Source organism: Oncorhynchus mykiss, chromosome 20 (genome assembly GCF_013265735.2).
Source record: "Oncorhynchus mykiss isolate Arlee chromosome 20, USDA_OmykA_1.1, whole genome shotgun sequence".
NCBI lineage: Eukaryota > Metazoa > Chordata > Actinopteri > Salmoniformes > Salmonidae > Oncorhynchus > Oncorhynchus mykiss.
In genome coordinates this window covers 9,961,336-9,987,185 of record NC_048584.1, presented here as the reverse complement: position 1 = coordinate 9,987,185, position 25,850 = coordinate 9,961,336, and the positions used below count along the sequence as shown (strand labels likewise).

At 42.8% G+C, this 25,850-nt stretch overlaps 1 protein-coding gene across 4 annotated transcripts in view; it reads left to right on the top strand.

Moving 5' to 3' along the window:
* Positions 1-446: 446 nt before the first annotated feature.
* LOC110498737 (carbonic anhydrase-related protein 10) overlaps positions 447-25,850 on the top strand; it is a 308,840-nt gene continuing 283,436 nt past the window's right edge. For 2 of the 4 annotated variants that reach the window (XM_036955731.1, XM_036955729.1), the window contains exons 1-2: positions 447-653; positions 1,238-1,707. In XM_036955731.1, the coding sequence (XP_036811626.1) occupies positions 1,647-1,707 (61 nt within the window). In that variant the 5' untranslated portion in view covers positions 447-653; positions 1,238-1,646. The remainder of the gene's footprint in view (positions 654-1,237; positions 1,708-25,850) is intronic. The other 2 variants (XM_036955730.1, XM_036955728.1) reach the window with 1 other exon arrangement.

Genomic DNA, 25,850 nt, shown 5'->3' with positions numbered 1-25,850 from the left:
TTACCCACAGACTTTATGCCACAAGTGTTACAAAACACCAAAAAGTTGAATGACATTCAGAGATTGTCAAGTCAAGCCTTCAATACTGGGTAGGCCCACAAAGTAGAACGGGATGTATTTTCTGTTTTGTCGAGATTGACGTAGTACATTTATTGTGGTATTAAAACCGCAAACCATGATATTTAAGTGACTGAAGTCGGTATGCTTTGTTTCTTGGTTGTGTGGTGCATTAATTGAGAACAATAATGAAATAATGTTAATGACACAGGTAGCAATGCTATTGCCCCCCGCTCTCTCTCGCTCTCTCTTTCTCTCAAACCAGCTTCTGCCCTTACCACGAGGGCTGGGCCACAGTCTCCCATCCACCTGTGTCCGCGTGCGCGCGCATGGAGCACCACACGTGCCTCCGCATCATTTTCTGACGTCCACTAATCTGGAAGCTCTCTCCCTGGGCTCGTGGCATAGCCTGGTACTCGCGTGCCAGAAGACTACCGTCACAATTTTTCAGCTCGGGATAAAAAAAGGACAAAATCAACAATTATACTCACTTTTAAACCCCGTGTATAAGTTTTTGGGGACTCGATAGCATCAGTCAGATTCTTTATTTTACATTAGGATAACAGTATTTGGATTTTACATTTTTCTCAAGAACGGTAGGTATCCCTCACTCTTGGTATTTGTGTATAGGATGTAGGCTAAATGTAGCCTGTAGATGGTTATTTTCATAGCTACAGTGTAGGTGTTGTGAACTGCGTCAGTGTGTTGCTTGGCGGGACCTGTGAGTGGGCACCGGACTGCGTTGATAAGGGGGGGGGGGGGGTACCTCTGTGTGCTGATGGCTCAAGCTTGATCGTAGTGCAGGGATTGATGTTTGAAGTATTAGTGATTATATTCTTGAAGATGTTATCAAACATTCGAATAGATTATGAGCGGTTCGTAAAGTTTTCATGAAATCTAGTGTGTAGAAACCTATGTGTATGTCCGCGTGAGATGCGTGACAGTTTAATCCTCCGGTTGAACAGAGAAAATTAGCGAAGCACGCCCCCTTGCAGATGAACGCACAGTCTCCCCTGCTCTCCTGTCCATACGCTGTCAATGGTAGTTACCCCCCCCCCCCCCCCCCCCCCCCCCACGGAGTTTTTTTTACCATTCATAGTTATGGAGTTAAGCAGATATTTTTAAGATAGTTATAGATCAGACAGAGGAATAACCTAAATTTAACTGTCTCTCGTTCCAGGATAACGAGGACGATACTCCGAACACGGTTGTGTTTACACGGAATGACTGAAACTCATCATTTCAAAATCGCAACTGACGCAAGAAGGAGTGCATTTTTGGACGGTCTTGGCGGGGCACATAGGAACTCTACTACTGTATGAAATGCCTACCAACTGACTTTTGCTTCCAGGATTCTACCTTTGGTTCTATATTTGGGTCTAAAGTTCAGTGGTTCTGTCATCTGGGATTGTTGTTTTGTGGGAGAGTGTGGCGTCATGACTTGGAGATAGATCTTGCTATGAGTCTGGCGTGGAAAATACCTCTTGGAAGGTGTGCAGCGGGCTACAGACGGGGAGGAATCGACATCGGCAACTGATAGGCTACCCCTGTTTTTACCGAGCGTAATGCACCTGGCATGAAGACAGAGAATGGATATTATATGGGAACTATTTATTATTCTTCACGCCAATTTCATCATCTGTATATCAGGTACGTTTTTAGTAATTTATATTATTGATGGGTCCGTTGTGAGACAGAGAAAAGGGCATGTGCGTTGGATGAGAACCGAAGGAGTGAGATTTGGTAACGAAGTTGTAAAATGTTGCTGAAAATGTTGAAATTAATGAAAATGTTACGAGTTATGTGTGCCATTGATGGTTGGATCAATTGATAGGCCAATTGATACAGGATCTATTGATATGATTCACCTGAGAACGAAGACAATTACGGGCAGAATTTGCCTGAAACTCGGATCTCATCAGTTATGGTCTGTGAATGTCCCTCGGAATAGATATGGGACAGCCTATAAATTGGTAGCCTATATTGTAGGCCAAATTGCGTTTGTGGTGTATTTTTTTAAAGTGCAGTATTGAATTATGCAAGTGTTAAAAACTGATTTCAATTAGAAAGGGTCAACTGAACGTATGATCACCAGGACAGAGGTTGTGTGAGAATGATTTCGTTAAAAAAAGATTATTCGACATGTTTCTTTAACAGGTTCAGGCTCAGGGCTGCCGTTTGCCCAGTTTTGCATCGGGGGGAAATTTCGGTGTATTTCGTTAAATTATGAATGGAAAGTGATAGTGTAGTATTAGGCTACCACTACTGTTGAACTGTTATAACGAGACAGTGCTACACGTGCATGAATAACCACCCCAGTAACATCGATAGAGGATTCAGTGGAGTGGGCTACATGGGCACACATGCACTGGCCATGGCGCAATGGCTGTTCCAGAACTATTACAGCTGGTAAACTGTCAATGTGAGTGGATATGTCTGTCCTGCGTAGTAGATAGGAACGGTATTGACTTCTCTTTATCATGTGAAGCTCAGGGCTATAGTATCACATTATTTCGAGTTAGATCAAAATTGGGGTAAGTGTGCGCATCAGCGAGCGCTGGTTGTGGTGGTGCGCTACTGGGTTGTGCCATCATGAGTACTCCCGTTGACTATTAGGTAAAACGCATTAGGCTAGATCCATCATTACTCTGCAATGCAAATCCACCTGCTCATCTGCCAACAATGTGTTATACCAACATTGGAGAAATGGAATATAATATTGTCGGTATAGACTACCTGCCTGTTCTTGTATCAAAATCCGGTGTTACTCTTATAGCCTATTATTGAAGCAGGTACCTGTTGAGGGGTCGAGTGCTGTACATTAGAGTCGTGCGCCCAGTTGTTTCCTGTGACAACCAGGGATAGGCATATTTGTGACTTGGATGTGCTCAAAACCTCACTCCCCCTCCTTCCCATTCTCTCAGATATGTGAGCACATTAATTACGCAGGGCTGTCCTTTGGAACTTCCACATGTTCCCTATAGCTTGACTAAATTAGGATTATAGGATAGTTATAAAGGACCACGCACGCTGGTCAATGCATTTGATACCCCCATGGAATGTAGTTAAGGAGATTAGCCTACATAATATTGGAAACTGGACAGTTTAACCTTTAAACCTGGTCAGACTGCTCCTTTCTGCAAAAGGTAATTGAAGACACATTATGATGATCAGCTTGATTATGTTAAAGTTTAAAGGTTTGAAAAAGTACTGCATCACATGGTTTATTCTCCTAAATTGATACAATAGGCACAACCCCAATTTTGCAACATTACATCATGGGACCAATATCTGGCCAACCTACTACCACAGTGTAGGCATACACAGCATCTCCACAACCAGCCAATTGAGACCAGCCAACTCTGCTTTAGCATTGGAACAAAATATCAACTAACTCGCTGTCAAAGACATACATTATGTCTCATTCTGCCTGACATTTTGTGAACAAAATTCCATCTGTAAAGTGTTTCATATAATATGGGACTCTACCTATCTGAGCTAAATTTAGATACAATGCCACATTGATCTAAAAAAAGGGAGATAAGTGATTATCATTGAACTGCTGAAAGTTATTGATCTAGATGGGTTAAGCATTTGTTTAATCTCTACAATAAAAACAGCCAACCCTGGGACTGTATCAGCTGTATCATGAGACCACAATAGGCCTACAACTAACTATTTGGTTTGAAGCTTTGACACATTTGGAAATAGCACTGTTGTAGACTGTCATTTCTCAAAGTGAGAGCAAAACAAGTCTCACTTATCCTCAATTGTCTTGTCGGATACTGCTAGGCTTGCCGTTGACTGTGAGTGCCAAGTAAACCATTTTCTTCTCTATTCTCATTTTGTTCAACTACGTGCTGATGCCTTTTCATCCACTTACTACACTTTTCGAAAAAAAATCTAAAGTGTAAAGTTGAGTATTTGCTACATCTTGACCGCTACCTCTGGAGGTAGTGCACGACACTCGCCCACAGTTGCCCCCCTTGAAGCATAGCAGTGTAAACAGAATTGTAACGCTGTGCCAACACTACTACAGTATAAATGGTAATAACAGAGAAATGTTTTTTGAAAAGCTGAATTGTATAGACATTTTTGTAATATTTGAGACTTGTTTTATTTAGTTTTTACCTGAAATTGCAGTAACAGACTGTTACAGTCTGAAATTGTTGCAGCAGCTGCCAGCTGTACTGACACAAGTAAAACTATGAATGGCCATCCCTAGCCCCACCATCAGAAACATGTCAAATGTAGATAGATATAGGATATGAAAAATAGGATATGTTTTGTCATTGGCTACATTTTCCAATAGAAAGACCTCATAAGTCAGTAAATACATCATGGCTGTGGGTAAAAATGACCCACGTTTTCAGCCGCAATTTGCTTTTACCACATCTAATGATTTGCACGATATTGATTAAAAAAATGAAGCCTGGTTTGTTGTAAGGTAGGCCTACTTTACTTTTATAGTCGTATCAGAGGGCTAATTGTTCATTTATAGTATCTCTGTGCTTTCGTCTTGAAGCTCAAATGTATTGAGTGTAGCCTACAATAAACCCTTTAATTATCTGCACACACATGCTTGTGAACTGTTGCATTATTCAAGAGTGTAATATGGTTTGGTTGCATTATTCAAAAGTCTAATATGTTTTGGAAGAAAAGTTCCGTAATTATTGAATAGTTTGGGGTTACTGGCTTGTGGCTACTGTGATATTTACGCTCAATTATCACATTGCCATTCTCAACGAAAGGTAAGGCAAGGATGTAATGTGAATTGAAAAGTAAAAGTTCTCTTTCGCCACACCGCTCCCCAGACTCTCCTTTATATCTCGTAGTGGGAATAGGGCTGTTTGTGTAAATGTCAACCAGCTCAAAATCCCTACGTCTCCCAACAGAGTGAGTGAGAGCTGGTCATGGTGAGGTTTTGCTGAGATTGAACACATAGATTAAACTGCAGCATCAACTCTTAATATTGCACACACAGGTCTCTGGAATCAAATCCAATGGTTCTCCTCTCTACTAATGCCCCCGGCCCCATCCATTCCTTCCTAAAAGGACTACGCTTCTATTGGCAGTTATTAGTCTCAATTACTTTTTGGGTAAAAAACCTGGGTAGAAGCTTAGCATTTCTCTCTGGGACCTCTCAGGCAAGCTTACCCATCACATGACCATAATTCCCTGAAGCACCTCTGTTCTTTTGCATGATCCCATATCAGCTGTGTCTTGATGGAAGTGTGAAAGTTGTCATTTCCAATGCAATCATTGGCTACTTTGTTTTCCTCTTGTCTTTTGAACACGCTAGTAGACAATGTGTCATGACTGAATCTCCCCTTCGTGCCGCTGCCTGTCTGAGTTTTGCAGACACCAGATCAAGTATATCTATCATCAGTAGGCCTAAGGATAAGCACACCCCTGGGTCAACACAGTGATCCGGGACATAATCTGAATAGAATACCCCCGTCAAAACATTTTTAGATGGGTCAATGGCTTACTGTGGCAGTTTTTTCTATTAGCGCTGGCTGTTGTCAAATCAGCCGGTTACAGACTCATTATCAGCCAGATACATTGTTGAAAATACGTATTTTTCATGTCGTTGAAAAGTATGAACTTGTAGCCTGTACACATGGATGCAGCAACCAAAACATGGCCTTTTACTTTTTTTAAATTAACAATCACACTACTCACTACATTACTCCAGTATTTTCACAAAACATTTGGTCAAAGAACACTATCTAGTGCAGTGATAACAGACCAAATGCAGTTAAGTTCAAATGAATGTAATTAATTATATTCCTTGAATAATTATCAGTCAAAATGATAGACATATTTTGTTGCATTAGCAACGGCCCTGTGTGGTGGTGACGTGGAAACCACCACCCCTGGCTCTACCAGGAGCATGCTTGAGGTAGTCTGTCACAGCTCTCTGAACATCATGGGCAGTGGCCTTGCTGTTCCATTTCTTGACTGCAGCTGTAACAACAAAATAAACACAGTGAGTTATAGAAAAGACTAATGGGTATGGAGCATCTTACAGGTTCCCCACGGCACTTTAATCAGCATTCAGGGCTCAAACCACCGATTTATCACTAACCAATGGCGGCTATTTTGTGATGTGCAGTAATAATGATAATTTATTACATTTATTCAGAATAATTTGTTGGTAAATGTGGATAAATGTGTTTGGTTTTCCATGTCTATCAAAGACAAAAAGCAATTTACAAGATAGGTTTGGTTAAAGTTGTCCTTCTCAGGAGCAGACAATTGATTAGGGCCGGGCTCAAACATGCACACAGTGTAGAAAAGACGAGAGCCTGTTTGAATGGCGCAAGGTGTCTCTTTCCCTCCTCCCTAACAGACTATTATACTCACATTCATTGGTAAACTCTGAACACTGTAGCCTAATATATTTGTCAGGAGACCACAAGTTTTTAAAAAATCAACTTGAAATGGGGGAATGTTTAGCCGACTGGTTGCTCAGGAGACAAAGGAAATGTCAGACGTATGGAAGACATTTGACTTGAGCTTGGCATGAGCCAAACAAGTACTGTAGGCTACTATATATATTTTTCTGATTGCTTGGTACAGTGAAAACAAACACAAAATAATGTATAGGTGTAACAGAGAGTTGATCTGTACTAATTAAAAAAATGATAAAGCCTTTATTATTATTATTAAGGCCATTGTATACTGTAGGCTAATTATTCAAGAGAATGCTTGACTGCATTTAAATGCATGACTAGTAGGCTGTGTGATGAAATTAAGTAATAATAAGGTCTAATTGATAACAGGCCAGAAAGCTAAACAAAACCAGCACAATGACATACTAGAGAATCTGCTCTAATGAGAAAAAAATATGGTAAAGTATTTATTAGGGCTACATCATAGCAAAACATTTTTTTTTTTACAGAATTTGAGAAAATGTCACGTTGGGCGGATCATTATACATTTTTAGAACATGAGCATAGAACATTAACATAGGTTAAAAGGCCATTAAGGTCACATGATCGCCTCATTCAAAATTGCCAAGCTCCTAAAACCATTCTTTTAAAAAAGGGACCACACAAATTACCACCATGAAAATTAATAATTGGTTTAGAAGACAAAATAAGAATCTAGCCTATTAAAACAGACAGAGCAGGTCATTTTGATTGTGTGATGTTAGTGGCCCTTTAAGCAATGGGTGGGTGTAGTAAAGACTTTTCTTTTGCACAACGCAACTCAGCGTGCCTGTATACAGACTGTAGCCATGTATTGTCTGGTTACGGTAACACAAAACCCAGAGGACTTTGCTTTTATGGCTATGACACTCACAGCCATGATAAAATTATAATCATAACACATGGACTCTCATGCATTATTGCTTAAATATACCATGGCTGTTAGCCAATCAGCTTTCAGGGCTCAAACCATCCAGTTATTAATACAAAATATACCACAGAATAATGACATGTTTGTAGATACCGTTGACAACCGAGTACACAGTTGTGTTTCCTAATCACCACTTTGCGTGATGGCCGTTGAAGTTGAACAAGGACATCAGGCCATTGGTAAAGAGCCTGAACGTCAAGCACACGCAGGATGTACTATGTGAATTGGACACTTTCAAACTGCTGAGGAGATACGGCTTTTTGGTTTACTGTCTTTGTTGGAGACAGTTTATATCACTAATGATACCTTTAAAATGACTTTCTTACTGGATCCATTCTAGAGATATGACATACCTGTCCATGACCTTGTTGGCACAGTCCTTTGTCCTTACCACCAATTTTGCTTAACCTTGCAATCTGTGTCAAGAGAATTTGTTTCAAACACCGGAAGTCATGCAGTAATGCATTGTCTCAGTATGACTAATTAAAAAAAAAACATATTGCTTGTAAGAGTGGAATTAACTAATTGTATCGCTTTAGTAGTGTGAAAAATGCTGACTAAATCTACAGTGTAAATGAAATGTCAAAATACATTTAATTTCACCGTCAGATTCTGTACATCCACAATTTGGAGCTGCTTCTCTTGTTGCTCAAAGTCTTGCTCCGTCTCCATTCTCTTGACATGGAACTCAAAGTGTCTTGGGGCTCTGCTATCCCAACACATTTCACCTGCTCCAATATCTCCACCGTTTTAGTTAGAACACACTTCTGAAATGAGAACATTTCGTTGACACTGTAGAAATATGGGGTTGTCACACGCAAGAGGATCCTGACAGACAAGATTGTGATTGCAAATAAAAGTGACATTTTACTTGCAATAATACATATAGTTCAACGTTTCAATAATATCCTATATTCTCATGGATTCAGTGTTTAACTTTAACACAAGTTTCAATTTTGTAGTACATTTTAGTCGTTCCACAAAATAGGTGCCTTTTTGAATTGGTGCATCATTTATACATGAAGTATCAGAGAGAATCAAAAGGCACACATTTCGTGGAACAATCCACTTATTGGCATTATTCATGGACAACATCTCTGGTCTAGCGCAGGGAATGGGAGGGTGAGAGCTGCGATGCTCTTGGTTCCGTTGGGACTGGCAAGTAGAAGCCCTGGATGAATCTGCAAAATTCAAAGTCAACTCAGTGTCAACCCAGAGGTAAAAAGCTATTTTCTTAAACATACACACTACAATACATATTTTAAGGATGGTTTTAACCTTCAGTTACCAAGACGGAACATGATGTGTATAATTTCTGCTCATTGTAAGTAAACTAGCACTGATGAGCGAGCGTGTCCCCGTTGTGTGCATGTTGTCTGTGTGTGCTCTTTAGTTACTTCATAACTGCGTTCACCTTGTCTGGTAGAGTAACAGGATGGATATGGAGAACGTCTGTGCTCTCTGCTCTGGAGGTGGGACTGGCTAGTAGAAGCCCTGGATGATTCTGCAACATTCAAAACCAATGAATAAACCTTAAGGACTTGACCTGATTAAGATTTCTGGACTTGTAAGCCAAGCTGTACTCTTGACCCACCGTGTGTGAAGTGAGATGGGGAAGGAGATCATCGGGAACGGCCAGCTGAATTCCTGAATTGCCCTGAAACACAAATTAAAAACCCAATCTGTGTTTGGTCCAGATAGCAAACAGGTACACCAAATGGCAGAGGGGGAGTTCGAGCTGCTGTGTCCGCTGGATCGACTCATGGCCAAACTGTTGGATGGTCCTGAAACACAAGTATTATCTAAACCTTTTTCTGTCTGTAGGTGGACTACACTTTTGATTACTTAACAATCATCTCTTACCAACTACATCCCGAAAATGGGAAGATGGAGAATGAGAGGGGCTAGAGCTGCTGTGTCTGCTGGATCGACTCATGGCCAAACTGTTGGATGGTCCTGAAACACAAGCATTATCTAAACATTTTCTTATCTGTAGGTGGACTACACTTTTGATTACTTAACGATTGTTTCTTACCAACTACAACATCGATAGAGGAGGAAGAACGAGAGCGGTTTCGCTGTCTTTTTTGGGACTGCCTAGGTGAAGTTGTTGATAGTCCTGCAACAAACATTTAAACCAGATGAATAAACCTTTTTTTAGTAGTTGACAGGTTAGCTGATTAAGATGTATCTACTTGTCTGGCAAGCTGTACTCTTGACCCATCGTGTGTGAAGTGAGACGGGGAAGGAGAGCATCTAGAACAGCCAGCTGAATCCCTGGATTGCCCTGAAGCACAAATAAAAACCCATTTTGGGTGTGATCAGGACAACTTAAATGCAAGGATTTGGATGTGAAAATGTAGAGTTGAAGTCAGAAGTTTACATACACCTTAGCCAAATACATTTAAACTCAGTTATTCACAATTCCTGGCATTTAATCCTAGCAAAAATGCCCTTTCTTAGGTCAGTTAAGATCACCACTTTATTTTAAGAATGTGAAATGTCAGAATAATAGTAGAGAGAATTATTTATTTAAGCTTTTATTTCTTTCTATCACATTCCCAGTGGGTCAGAAGTTTACATGCACTTAATTAGCATTTGGTAGCATTGCCTTTAATTGTTTAACTTGGGTCAAACTTTTCAGGTAGCCTTCCACAAGCTTCCCACAATAAGCAGTTTGAATTTTGGTAGACGTCGACCGATTATGATTTTTCAATGCCGACACCGATTATTAGAGGACCAAAAAAAGCCGATAACATTTAATCGGCCGATTTGTATATATATGTTTGTAATAATAATGACAATTACAACATTACTGAATGAACACTTATTTTAACTTAATATAATACATCAATACAATCAATTTAGTCAATTTAATAAATAATGAAACATGTTCAATTTGGCATAAATAATGCAAAAACAAAGTGTTGGAGCAGAAAGTAAAAGTGCAATATGTGCCATGTAAAAAAGCTAAAGTTTAAGTTCCTTGCTCAGAACATGAGAACATAGAAAGCTGGTGGTTCCTTTTAACATGAATCTTCAATATTCCCAGGTAAGAAGTTTTAGGTTGTAGTTATTATAGGACTATTTCTCTCTGTACCATTTGTATGTCATACCTTTGACTATTGAATGTTCTAATCGGTACTTTAGTATTGCCGGCCTAATCTCGGGAGTTGATAGGCTTGAAGTCATAAACAGCACAATGCTTGAAGCATTGTGAAGAGCTGCTGGCAAACGCAGGAAAGTGCTGTTTGAATAAATGCTTACGAGCCCGCTGCTGCCTACCACCGCTCATTCAGACTGCTCTATCAAATCATAGACTTAATTATAATATAATAACACACAGAAATACGAGCCTTAGGTAATTAATATGGTCAAATCCGGAAACTATCATTTTGAAAACAAAACGTTTATTCTTTCAGTGAAATACGGAACCGTTCTGTATTTTATCTAACGGATGGCATAGATAAGTCTAAATATTGCTGTTACATTGCACAACCTTCAATGTGACATAATTACGTAAAATTCAGGCAAATTAGTTCGCAAGGAGCCAGGCGGCCCAAACTGTTGCATATACCCTGACTCTAAGTGCAATGAACGCAAGAGAAGTGACACTATTTCCGTAGTTTAATATTGTCTGCTAACATGAATTTATTTTAACTAAATATGCAGGTTTAAAAATATATTCTTCTATGTATTGATTTTAAGAAAGGCATTGATGTTTATGGTTAGGTACATTTGTGCAACGATTGTGCTTTTTTCGCATATGCGCTTTGTTAAATCATAAATTAATGTTAGTAGGCAATACGAACTAAATATGCAGGTTTAAAAATATATACAGTGGGGCAAAAAAGTATTTAGTCAGCCACCAATTGTGCAAGTTCTCCCACTTAAAAAGATGATTTAAAAGATGATTTAATTTTCATCATAGGTACACTTCAACTATGACAGACAAAAGGAGAATTTGTTTTCTCCAGAAAATCACATTGTAGGATTTTTAATGAATTTATTTGCAAATTATGGTGGAAAATAAGTATTTGGTCACCTACAAACAAGCAATATTTCTGGCTCTCACAGACCTGTAACTTTTTCATTAAGAGGCTCCTCTGTCCTCCACTCGTTACCTGTATTAAGGGCACCTGTTTGAACTTGTTATTAGTATAAAATACACCTGTCCACAACCTCAAACAGTTACACTCCAAACTCCACTATGGCCAAGACCAAAGAGCTGTCAAAGGACACCAGAAACAAAATTGTAGACCTGCACCAGGCTGGGAAGACTGAATCTGCAATAGGTAAGCAGCTTGGTTTGAAGAAATCAACTGTGGGAGCAATTATTAGGAAATGGAAGACATACAAGACCACTGATAATCTCCCTCAATCCGGGGCTCCACGCAAGATCTCACCCCGTGGGGTCAAAATGATCACAAGAACGGTGAGCAAAAATCCCAGAACCACACGGGGGGACCTAGTGAATGAACTGCAGAGAGCTGGGACCAAAGTAACAAAGCCTACCATCAGTAACACACTACGCCGCCAGGGACTCAAATCCTATAGTGTCCCCCTGCTTAAGCCAGTACATGTCCAGGCCCGTCTGAAGTTTGCTAGAGAGCATTTGGATGAACCAGAAGAAGATTGGGAGAATGTCATATGGTCAGATGAAACCAAAATATAACTTTTTGGTAAAAACTCAACTCGTCGTGTTTGGAGGACAAAGAATACTGAGAATACTGTTTTTCTGCAAAGGGACCAGGATGACTGATCCGTGTAAAGGAAAGAATGAATGGGGCCATATATCGTGAGATTTTGAGTGAAAACCTCCTTCCATCCGCAAGGGCATTGAAGATGAAACGTGGCTGGGTCTTTCAGCATGACAATGATCCCAAACACACCGCCCGGACAACGAAGGAGTGGCTTCGTAAGAAGCATTTCAAGGTCCTGGAGTGGCCTAGCCAGTCTCCAGATCTCAACCCCATAGAAAATCTTTGGAGGGAGTTGAAAGTCCGTGTTGCCCTGCAACAGCCCCAAAACATCACTGCTCTAGAGGAGATCTGCATGGAGGAATGGGCCAAAATACCAGCAACAGTGTGTGAAAACCTTGTGAAGACTTACAGAAAACGTTTGACCTCTGTCATTGCCAACAAAGTGTATATAACAAAGTATTGAGATAAACTTTTGGTATTGAGCAAATACTTATTTTCCACCATAATTTGCAAATAAATTAATACAAAATCCTACAATGTGATTTTCTGGATAATTTTTTCTTATTTTGTCTGTCATGGTTGAAGTGTACCTATGATGAAAATTACAGGCCTCTCTCGTCTTTTTAAGTGGGAGAACTTGCACAATTGGTGGCTGACTAAATACTTTTTTGCCCCACTGTACTTGTATGTATAGATAAAAAAAAAGGCATTGATGTTTATGGTTAGGTACACATTGGTGCAACGACAGTGCTTTTTTCGCAGATGCGCTTGTTAAATCACCCATTTGGCAAAGTAGGCTATGATTCAATGACAAATTAACAGGAACCTCATCGATTATATGCCACGCAGAACAAGCTACATAAACTAGTAATACCATCAACCATGTGTAGTTAACTAGTGATTATGTTAAGATTGATTGTTTTTATAAGATACATTTAATGCTAGCTAGCACCTTACCTTGGGTCCTTGCTGCACTCGCATAACAGGTAGTCAGCCTGCCACACTGTCTCCTCGTGGAGTGCAATGTAATCGGCCATGATCGGTATCCAAAAATGCAGATTACCGATTGTTATGAACTTGAAATCAGCCCTAATTTATCGGCCATTCCGATTAATCGGTCGGCCTCTAAATTTTGGCCCATTCCTCCTGACAGAGCTAGTGTAACTGACTCAGGTTTGTAGGCCTCCTTGCTCGCACACGCTTTTTCATGTCTGCCTACACATACTCTATAGGATTGAGGTCAGGGCTTTGTGATGGCCACTCCAATACCTGGACTTGTTGTCCTTAAGCCATTTTGCCACAACTTTGGAAGTATGCTTGGGGTCATTGTCCATTTGGAAGACCCATTTGCGACCAAGCTTTAACTTCCTGACTGATGTCTTGAGATGTTGCTTCAAAATATCCCTCATGATGCCATTGTGAAGTGCACCAGACCCTCCTGCAGCAAAGCATCCCCACAACATGATGCTGCCACCCCCGTGCTTCACGATTGGGATGATGTTCTTCGGCTTGCAAGCCTCCCCCTTTTTCCTCCAAACATAACGATGGTCATTATGGCCAAACTGTTATATTTTGTTTCATCAGAACAGAGGACATTTCTCCAAAAAGTACGATCTTTGTCCCCATGTGCAGTTGCAAACCATAGTCTGTTTTTTTTCTGCCGGTTTTGGAGCAGTGGATTCTTGCTTTCTGAGCGGCCTTTCAGGTTATGTCGATATAGGACTCGTTTTACTGTGGATATAGATATAGTTTCCTCCAGCATCTTCACAAGGTCCTTTGCTTTTATTCTTTGATTGATTTGCACTTTTCACACCAAAGTACGTTCATCTCTAGGAGACAGAACGCATCTCCTTCCTGAGCGGCATGATGGCTGCGTGGTCCCATGGTGTTTATACTTGCGTACTATTGTTTGTACAGATGAACATGGTACCTTCAGGCGTTTGGAAATTGCTCCCAAGGATGAACCAGACTTGTGGAGGTCTATAATATTTTTTCTGATGTCTTGGCTGATTTCTTTTAATTTTCCCATGGTGTCAAACAAAGAGGCACTGCGATTGAAGGTAGGCCTTGAAATACACCCACAGGTACACCTCTAATTGACTCAAATTATGTCAATTAGCCTAAAAGAAGCTTCTAAAGCCATGACATCATTTTCTGGAATTTTACAAGCTGTTTAAAGGTACAGTCAACTCAGTGTATGTAAACTTCTGACCCACCAGTGAAATAATCTGTCTGTAAAGAATTGTTGGAAAATTACTTGTGTTATACACAAAGTAGATGTCCTAACCTACTGGCCAAAACTATAGTTTGCCAACAAGAAAGTTATGGAGTGGTTGAAAAGCGAGTTTTAATGACTCCAACCTCAGTGTATGTAAACTTCCGACTTCAACTGTATATGTACTGTATATCATGTGTGAATAATAATCCCGATAGGCAGAATATTAGGGATCTAGGTAAGACCCAGATGCAGACTGTCAAAGTAACAATGTTTATTACAAACAGGAGACAAAGGGCTGTGAGTCATAGGTTTGACTCAGGACACATGAAAGGTGGCATGTAAGAAGACGAACAGCAGAGGGGCTAATAATCTTGGAGATGGGAAATGGGACGATAAACCGGGGAGGGGTTTGCGGGATTCCACCCAGAGGGGCAGATCGCGGGTAGATAGGCATACCTTCTGCCCAAGTCGATGCCGGGGAGCCGGGGTCCGATGGCGATCCGCTTATCATCGATACCTGGAGGTAGTCTTAAGGAGGGCCTCTAGGTTCATCAACAGTGGCGGACAAACATCTGGGCAGAAGGTAAGAGCAGAGATAGGCCCTTGGCAGAGCAGGGAAGGGTGTTGTGGGCGTATTCGACCCACACCAGCTGCTGGCTCCAGGAGGATGGGTTGGCGGAGACCAGGTAGCGCAGAGTAGTCTCAAGATCTTGGTTGGCTCGCTCAGACTGGTCATTGGACTGGGGGTGGAACCCAGGAGACAGGCTGGCCGATGAGACCATGTCCACGGGCAGTCCATGGATCTGGAAGGCGTGCTGCACCATGAGCTGGGCCGTTTCCGTGGCCGAGGGTAGTTTGGGGGAGAGGAATGAAGTGAGCGGCCTTGGAAAACCAGTCGACCATAGTCAGGATGGCAGTGTTGCCCTCAGACGGGGGGAGACCCGTGATGAAATCCAAGGATATTTGGGACCAGGGATGGTGAGGGACAGGCAGTGGTTGCAGAAGACCACCCGGAACTTGCAGAGGAGTCATATTCTGAGCATAGGCCGTGCAGGCGGAGACAAACGCGGCGACATCTGGAACCATCGTAGGCCACCAAAAGAGTTGTCACACGGAGGCCAGGGTCCGACGGGAGCCCGGATTGCAGGCAAGTCTGGAGGAATGGGCCCACTCCAGGACCGCAGGGCAGGCAGCGTCAGGCACAAACATCCGATTATCAGGGCCCCCCTGAGTTTGGCTGGGACCACTGCGCCTCCCGGACCTGTTTCCCTATACTCCAGTTGAGTGCCGGCACAAGGCGGGAAGGATGGTCTCGGGCTCCGGGGTGGTACCCGGGGGCTATAGCGGCGGGACAGTGCATCCGGCTTGACATTCTTTGATCCCGGCCGGTACAAGAGGGAGAAGTTTAACCGTGTGAACAGCAGGGCCCATCTGGCTTGCCTGTAGTTGAGGCGTTTGGCCATGCGGATATACTCCAGGTTTTTGTGGTTGGTCCACACGATGAATGGATGTTCCACCCCCTTTAGCTAGTGCCCCCATTCCTCCAACGCCATCTTCACCATGAGAAGCTCACGATTCCCCACATCGTAGTTATTTTCCAAACAGATCAGGGTGTGACACAGAGATGCCTGATACAAAAAGGAAAATCCCATCTATACTACCCTGTGAAAGGTTTGACATTTCCTACTGACTCTTCAGTTTCTCTTACTCCGTCCAGGCGTGTCCCCATTAAATTCTTCCTGGGCTGGGGTAGAGAGAGAATAAGACCGGCTTTTCTGCCTTTTTTGGGACTGCCCAGGTGAACTGGATAGTCCTGCAACAAACATTTAAGCACATGACACATACAGTAAATCATGCATGGAATGTCATTAGATGCCCATCAAAACCCATAGTTTTTCATACTATATCAGAGGGAATCAAAAGGCACACATTTCATGGAACAATCCACTTACTGACATTATTCATGGAAACCGCTCTGGTCTTGATCAGTTATAATCTTCACACTTTTTTTCATTTTTTGCAAAACAAGTTAATAAAGATAAATAGTAAACATACTGTAGTAATAAATATAATGAGAGCAAGTTTGAATTACATTTTGACAAGTTTGAACTAGATTTTGACAGGCTTCTTAGCAAGTTAATTTTGGTCAATGCATTTTCTACTCATTCTCCTGTCTTATTTATAACATATAATTGCCCTCTCTCCTGTGAGCTAATGTTCTTAGCTAGCTAGATAGCTAAGTAGCTAAAGTTTGTTAACTCATACTACAGTTAGTTAGCAAACCAACCAGCTTCAGGCCTAACTAGCTAACTAGCAGTTGCAGGTACTCAAAGAGTAACGTTGATGTTAGACTCTAGCTAGCTAATTTTAACATTTTCCTGTCAAAAAACAACGACTCCACACCCGTTACCAGCAAACATAGCTAACCGTAGATAGATAGACCGATACAGTAAGCTAGCTAACAGTTAGTACAACCTTTGAATCGGTTAGCCTTGCTTTTCCTGCATTGTACTATCTAGCTAGCAACTAAATTTGTCTTAACATTAGCTAGCTAGCGTGCAAGTATCCAGGCAGAGTTGCTAACGTTAGCCTAGAGAAAATAATAGTTTGCGACATTAACAGAAACTGATAATTAATATAACAACCTTATCAAATTATCAAATCAAAGGTTTTCAGAAATGTTGACGCTTACAATTATCCGTGTCCTTGTGTTACCGTCTTGAGGAGCAAATGGTGGGTGAATGACTTGTTCGTTCTGCCTCTCCCATTTTCAAGGGATGATGGTTATAAATTGTAATAAATTCTGTTGTGAAATTGTAAACTAATGATTTGAAATTACAGTTAATTTTCAGTCATTCTGTCTATATCAGAACATCTAACAAGCTATTAGAAAAAATGTGATTTTTAATCAATATCTTTTATTATATTGTGTATATCAAAATAAATGATCAAACTTTTTGTATTTGTGTATCTCATGCATTTCAATGATTCAAGCTGATCAGGCTGACCTTCGGCTATATTTGGACCAAAACGGACGGACTAAATACAGCCCCGTTTTCGGGAAGACAATTTGGGGGGAAATAAAGTCCATGACGGAAAAACCTGATATAGCCGAAAATTTGCTGTCTGTGGACGTCACGTGTTGGGTGGGCATGCAATGTTAGTAGTAACAATGAGTCAAACTCCACGACTTAATTATTAATTATTGTTTTTTGACACATTCATTTATTTTATTTTGTGTGTTTCACATAGCCAGCCACGCAGTCGAGTAGCATAGTAGGTCTAGGCTATTTACTGTCAGTTGATTGACAACTGAACAGCAAGTGTTGACTAGTTTACATTATGGAGCCTTTTTTGCGATTATCTGCAGATAAATTATGAAAACATCCAACGAAGATCGTGAATCATTATTGCTGGAACAATAGGTAGTGGAGAGCCTCATTCTGGTCCAAATATGATAATTGGTGCCTTGACGGAATGCAGGTGTTAAAACGGAATTCAACAATTTAAAAAAAAATGTATTGACCTTAGTACACTGTTAAAATGAAGTGCTTTGTAACACCAAAACTAGTGACAATTGAGCTACCACCAGCTTGAAGGAGATGAAACCTTAACTAACTTTGCTAGAGTATTGAAACACATCATCCCGAGATGTTCTGAAACATGAGACGGTGTATTGTACACCTTGCTAGGGCGAAAATACATTGATTTGATGTTTCAAGTTCTGTTTAGTGATGTTAAGTTCTAAATTAAGAATTAGATACCTTCTCTTTTGGTGTTGTTTCCTCTCACTAAAGCTTTTAAACACTATTATGGTGTTTCACATCCTGTCTAGTGCAGAATTTCTTCTGCAGTATTTTCATTGATTTATGTATCTGATCATTGGCAGGCATTGTTGCGCAATGAGAGCACAATCCACCAGTAGTAACTTGAGGTTTTCCAGGAAACATTGCAAAATGCTGTATTTGTCTCTGCCATTAAACATTGGAAATGTGGGAATGGGTTGTCTTATCATAGACCAACCAGACTTCTAATTCGTTAAATCACTCAATTTTCTCTATGTTTGGTCATCCTCTTATAAAGTACACTTAGGCTAACATTTAAAAAAAACATATGCAGTTGGAAAAAAATATATGGTAAAATGAAATTAACAAATCATTGAAACGACTTGCATGAATTGTTACTAAGGACATGTTGGTTGTCAATTTCAATTCACCCGAGAATTATGGCTGTGTGATTGAGTGTGTAAAATTCCAATTAAAGGTACCATTTTACTGCCCCAGAAGACGGGGGTCCAATTTCAGCTTCTGCCTGGCCCACTTTCAACCTTTCTCTGTCTCCTCCTGTTTCTAATCTGTGCAATACAAAAATGAAAGTGAAATTCCATTTTAAAAAGTCTCCATAGTTTCTTCTCATCAATCAATATGCAGTCCTATAAACCATTTGCATTTATTAACCATTTGATTGTATTAGAGATAGTCTGAAAAAAACTATGTTTTGGTGCTGCCTTTTACATGCATTGAAAACCCCCTAAAGTGTTTTCACAACACTCTCCTAAAAACACCAATATTCAGATTGAAGATCCTCTTTGTGTCATGTACTGTCATGTTGTGTCTTGTTTCTGTCCTTTCCCTTCACCCTGTCTCCCTCTGCTGGTCGTTGTTAGGTTACCTTTTCTCCCCCTCTTTTCCCCAGCTGTGCCTTGTCTCCTCCTAACTACCTCGTCACCCCTTTTCCCACCTGTTCCCTTTTTCCCTCTGATTAGTCCTCTATATCTCTCTCTGTTTCTGCTCCTGTCTTTGTCGGATTCTTGTTTGTGTTATTCATGCCTGAACCAGACTATCGTCATGTTTGCTGCAACCTTGTCCTGTCCTGTCGGAATCTGCCGGTCCATCTGAGCCTACGTTTGTTTTGTTATTAAAGAAGCTCTGTTTACGTTAATTCGCTTTTGGGTCCTCATTCACGCACCGTAACAGAAGAATCCGACCAAGAATGGACCCAGCGACTTCGGATCCTCTCCACTCAGCCGTCGAGATCCAGGGAGCGATGCTAGGCAGACACAAGCAGGAATTGTCTGCTGCTCGGCATGCCGTTGAGACCCTGGCCACCCAAGTCTCCAACCTCACAGAACAGGTTCACCATCTCCGCCTCGATCCACCGGCCACTTCCAGGGCTTTCGAATCTCCGGAGCCCAGAATCAATAACCCGCCGTGTTACTCTGGGGAGCCCACTGAATGCCGCTCGTTCCTCACCCAGTGTGATATTGTGTTTTCTCTCCAGCCCAACACTTACTCCAGGAGCACTGCTCGTGTCGCCTATGTCATATCTCTCCTTACTGGACGGGCTCGTGAGTGGGGCACGGCAATCTGGGAGGCAAGGGCTGAGTGTACTAACTAGTATCAGGACTTTAAGGAGGAGATGATACGGGTTTTTGATCGATCTGTTTTTGGGGAGGAGGCTTCCAGGGCCCTGTCTTCCCTATGTCAGGGTAATCGATCCATAACAGACTACTCTATTGAGTTTCGCACTCTTGCTGCCTCCAGTGGCTGGAACGAGCCGGCTTTGCTCGCTCGTTTTCTGGAGGGTCTCCGCGCAGAGGTAAAGGATGAGATTCTCTCCCGGGAGGTTCCTTCCAGCGTGGATTCCTTGATTGAACTCGCTATTCGCATTGAGCGACGGGTTGATCTTCGTCACCGAGCTCGTGGAAAGGAGCTCGCGTTCTCCGTTGCCCCCCTCTCCGCATCACTACCATCTTCCTCTGCCGGCTCGGGTGCTGAGCCTATGCAGCTGGGAGGTATCCGCATCTCGACTAAGGAGAGGGAACGGAGAATCACCAACCGCCTCTGTCTCTATTGCGGTTCTGCTGGTCATTTTGTCACTTCATGTCCAGTAAAAGCCAGAGCTCATCAGTAAGCGGAGGGCTACTGGTGAGCGCTACTACTCCTGTCTCTCCTTCAAGGTCCTGCACTACCTTGTCGGTCCATCTACGCTGGACCGGTTCGTCAGCTTCCTGCAGTGCCTTAATAGACTCTGGGGCGGAGGGCTGTTTTATGGACGAGACCTGGGCTCGGGAACATGACATTCCTCTCAGACAGTTAAGGGAGTCCACGGCCTTGTTCGCCCTGGATGGTAGTCCTCTCCCCAGGATTCAGCGTGAGACGCTACCTTTAACCCTCACTGTTTCTGGTAATCATAGCGAAACCATTTATTTTTTGATTTTTCGTTCACCTTTTACACCTGTTGTTTTGGGCCATCCCTGGCTAGTTTGTCATAATCCTTCCATTAATTGGTCTAGTAATTCTATCCTCTCCTGGAACGTCTCTTGTCATGTGAAATGTTTAATGTCTGCTATCCCTCCTGTTTCCTCTGTCTCTTCTTCACAGGAGGAGCCTGGTGATTTGACAGGGGTGCCGGAGGAATATCACGATCTGCGCACGGTGTTCAGTCGGTCCAGGGCCACCTCTCTTCCTCCACACCGGTCGTATGATTGTAGTATTGATCTCCTTCCGGGAACCACTCCCCCCCGGGGTAGACTATACTCTCTGTCGGCTCCCGAACGTAAGGCTCTCGAAGATTATTTGTCTGTAGCTCTTGCCGCCGGTACCATAGTCCCCTCCTCCTCTCCCGCCGGAGCGGGGTTTTTTTTTGTTAAGAAGAAGGACGGGTCCCTGCGCCCCTGCATAGATTATCGAGGGCTGAATGACATAACAGTGAAGAATCGTTATCCGCTTCCTCTTATGTCTTCAGCCTTCGAGATCCTGCAGGGAGCCAGGTTTTTCACTAAGTTGGACCTTCGTAACGCTTACCATCTCGTGCGCATCAGGGAGGGGGACGAGTGGAAGACGGCGTTTAACACTCCGTTAGGGCACTTTGAATACCGGGTTCTTCCTTTCGGCCTCGCTAACGCTCCAGCTGTCTTTCAGGCATTAGTCAATGATGTCCTGAGAGACATGCTGAACATCTTTGTTTTCGTTTACCTTGACGATATCCTGATTTTTTTCACCGTCACTCCAGATTCATGTTCAGCACGTTCGACGTGTCCTCCAGCGCCTTTTAGAGAATTGTCTTTTTGTGAAGGCTGAGAAGTGCTCTTTTCATGCCTCCTCCGTCACATTTCTCGGTTCTGTTATTTCCGCTGAAGGCATTAAGATGGATCCCGCTAAGGTCCAAGCTGTCATTGATTGGCCCGTCCCTAAGTCACGCGTCGAGTTGCAGCGCTTTCTCGGCTTCGCGAACTTCTATCGTCGTTTCATCCGTAATTTCGGTCAGGTGGCAGCCCCTCTCACAGCCCTTACTTCTGTCAAGACGTGCTTTAAGTGGTCCGTTTCCGCCCAGGGAGCTTTTGATCTCCTCAAGAATCGTTTTACATCCGCACCTATCCTTGTTACACCTGACGTCTCTAGACAGTTCATTGTCGAGGTTGACGCGTCAGAGGTGGGCGTGGGAGCCATTCTTTCTCAGCGCTCCTTCTCTGACGACAAGGTCCACCCTTGCGCGTATTTTTCTCATCGCCTGTCGCCGTCGGAACGTAACTATGATGTGGGAAACCGCGAACTGCTCGCCATCCGCTTAGCCCTAGGCAAATGGCGACAGTGGTTGGAGGGGGCGACCGTTCCTTTTGTCGTTTGGACTGACCATAGGAACCTTGAGTACATCCGTTCTGCCAAACGACTTAATGCGCGTCAGGCGCGCTGGGCGCTGTTTTTCGCTCGTTTCGAGTTCGTGATTTCTTATCGTCCGGGCTCTAAGAACACCAAGCCTGATGCTTTATCTCGTCTCTTCAGTTCTTCAGTAGCCTCCACTGACCCCGAGGGGATTCTCCCTGAGGGGCGTGTTGTCGGGTTGACTGTCTGGGGAATTGAGAGGCAGGTAAAGCAAGCACTCACTCAAACTCCGTCGCCGCGCGCTTGTCCCAGGAACCTTCTTTTCGTTCCCGTTCCTACTCGTCTGGCCGTTCTTCAGTGGGCTCACTCTGCCAAGTTAGCCGGCCACCCTGGCGTTCGGGGTACGCTTGCTTCCATTCGCCAGCGCTTTTGGTGGCCCACCCGGGAGCATGACACGCGTCGCTTCGTGGCTGCTTGTTCGGTCTGCGCGCAGACTAAGTCCGGTAACTCTCCTCCTGCCGGTCGTCTCAGGCCGCTTCCCATTCCCTCTCGACCGTGGTCTCACATCGCCTTAGATTTTGTCACCGGACTGCCTTCGTCAGCGGGGAAGACTGTTATTCTTACGGTTGTCGACAGGTTCTCTAAGGCGGCTCATTTTATTCCCCTTGCTAAGCTTCCTTCTGCTAAAGAGACGGCACAAATCATCATCGAGAATGTTTTCAGAATTCATGGCCTTCCGTCAGACGTCGTTTCGGACAGAGGTCCGCAATTCACGTCTCAATTTTGGAGGGAGTTTTGCCGTTTGATTGGGGCTTCCGTCAGTCTCTCTTCCGGCTTTCACCCCCAGTCTAACGGTCAAGCAGAACGGGCCAATCAGACTATTGGTCGCATCTTACGCAGTCTTTCTTTTCGCAACCCTGCGTCTTGGTCAGAACAGCTCCCCTGGGCAGAATACGCCCACAACTCGCTTCCTTCGTCTGCGACCGGGCTATCTCCTTTTCAGAGTAGCCTCGGGTACCAGCCTCCGCTGTTCTCATCTCAGTTCGCCGAGTCCAGCGTCCCCTCCGCTCAGGCTTTTGTCCAACGTTGCGAGCGCACCTGGAAGAGGGTCAGGTCTGCACTTTGCCGTTATAGGGCGCAGACTGTGAGGGCTGCTAATAAGCGTAGAACTAAGAGTCCTAGATATTGTCGCGGTCAGAGAGTTTGGCTCTCCACTCAGAACCTTCCCCTTAAGACCACTTCTCGCAAGTTGACCCCGCGGTTCATTGGTCCGTTCCGTATTTCTCAGGTCATTAATCCTGTCGCAGTTCGACTTCTTCTTCCGCGATACCTTCGTCGCGTCCACCCGGTCTTCCATGTCTCCTGTATCAAGCCCGTTCTTCGCGCCCCCGCTCGTCTCCCCCCCCCCCCCCCCCATCCTTGTCGAGGGCGCACCCATCTACAGGGTCCGTAGGATTTTGGACATGCGTCCTCGGGGCCGTGGTCATCAGTACCTAGTAGATTGGGAGGGGTACGGTCCTGAGGAGAGGAGTTGGGTTCCCTCTCGGGACGTGCTGGACCGTGCGCTGATCGATGATTTCCTCCGTTGCCGCCAGGTTTCCTCCTCGAGTGCGCCAGGAGGCGCTCGGTGAGTGGGGGGGTACTGTCATGTACTGTCATGTTGTGTCTTGTTTCTGTCCTTTCCCTTCACCCTGTCTCCCTCTGCTGGTCGTTGTTAGGTTACCTTTTCTCCCCCTCTTTTCCCCAGCTGTGCCTTGTCTCCTCCTAACTACCTCGTCACCCCTTTTCCCACCTGTTCCCTTTTTCCCTCTGATTAGTCCTCTATATCTCTCTCTGTTTCTGCTCCTGTCTTTGTCGGATTCTTGTTTGTGTTATTCATGCCTGAACCAGACTATCGTCATGTTTGCTGCAACCTTGTCCTGTCCTGTCGGAATCTGCCGGTCCATCTGAGCCTACGTTTGTTTTGTTATTAAAGAAGCTCTGTTTACGTTAATTCGCTTTTGGGTCCTCATTCACGCACCGTAACACTTTGGGTGTTTCAGAGTACTTTTATTCTGTTTTAAAAAAAACTTTCCGTGTATCATAACAATTACATTGGGGTTTTACATTCAAACACCCTCCAAACACCAGATCTCAGGTTAGATGCATTACTTTCATAGTTTCATTACACAATAATGCTGTTTTGAGCCGTTCTGTTTTTACAGTGTAGGGAATCAACTAATTGTATTGAAAATGAATGCATTAGCCAAAGTTTATCATAAGACATGAAAATAATTAGGCTTGGGCTGAATACCGTGTACCGGGGTATTTAGAGATAGCCACAGGATGGTTTTTCAATACTGTCAATACCATTTAAACTATTTCTTTGAAGTTTATCAATACATTTTAATATTTGTAGCTACTTATTAAGTAAATACGTGCAAGTAAACTTGTGCAATACATTAGGCGATAAAGCAGATTGCGTTCTTCATTTCACCTGTCACATTATTTTAAATGACGAAGCTTAGAATAGTTCCCCATAACAGTTCAGCCAGTAGCGTGTTTGTTTGTAAATAGCACAACGGGAGAAAGCCGAGGCAGGTGAGTCCAGCTGTGTATTGACAGGGCTTGTGTTTTATTTGAAAGTCCACAGTGTTTTTTTGCTTCAATATAGTGATCAGAAACGTGCAACTATAGTTTTCCTTTACAGAAAATACATGAGTGCAACACATTCGGCAGGAAACAGCTTAATTTTCATCAGATGACAATAGACGTGCAACACTAATTGTCTAGTAGCCACACAAGTAAATTAATGTACAATGAAAGGTCTTTTTTTGCAGAAATTATGCATGGCCATCATATTTGTAATGTTATCATATAAATAATGTAGAGTAGGCTTGCTACACTGAGAAAAGTAGCTACACATCAGTCAGAGTGTTGTCTGCTTTTTGCATTGGTTAAAAGTAGAGACACAGAGCTACAAAATGTTATATCATACAATGCATTTGAGGAACAAGTTGATAAACTTGTAAACTCACTTTTGAGAAAATGGCCTTTGAATGTTTTGGTATCTAGTGAAGAGTTCCTCTTTGTCTACACCCATTCAGCATCATTCACACCCTCTTAAGCTTTAGCCCCACCTGTCTCATTTCGCTCTCGGAGCGCACACTTGACACTGGCTGATGTTTTAACAATTTTATTCGTATTTACAGATGGCATTATGTTATTATGTTTATCATGTGCCTTATGTTATTAAAGCACATGAAAGTTCACATGTTCGAGAAGGCATTTCTGCCAAAAAATGCATTATGATAAAAAAAATAAAAAAAATATGTTCAAGCGGCTCTCCCGTGAAGTCGTGACTTGCGATATACGCCTAGTTTCCTAAATCTGGTCACATATTTCATATGCAGTGTATCTTTTTTTATTGCTTGAAAAACACAGAATTCTGCATTAATGCGACCCCTAAATTTAACTTGCTAATTATCTAAGTAAGTGGCTGAATTAATAAGGTGACGGGGAATCATTTTGTGTTAGCTTTCTGCTTGTTTGAGAAGTCAAAGCCCTTTGGATGAGTTATTAGTACAGCTGCCACTGCTATCTTGATTTCATTGCGTCTTTTCCTCACCCCTCTTCTCCGAGCAGAGCAGGCAGGCCCGTTGCCCTAGCAACTCTAGACTCCACACAGGTACAGCGTGTACACATGCTGCTCCAGAGTCAGTATTGTTCTTCCTTCAGACAAGCATGTGTCAAAACTTTGTTAATTTGCACAATATCTCTCGTTCACATTCACTTGTAAGTGTCTCTCTCACCAAAAATGACATTCGGTGGCTCCTGCCAATATATGTGTAACTTTATGAGCTGGATTTAGAACATTCAAAATAATGTATTCTATAAAACGTGTGATTTTAAGAGCTGAAA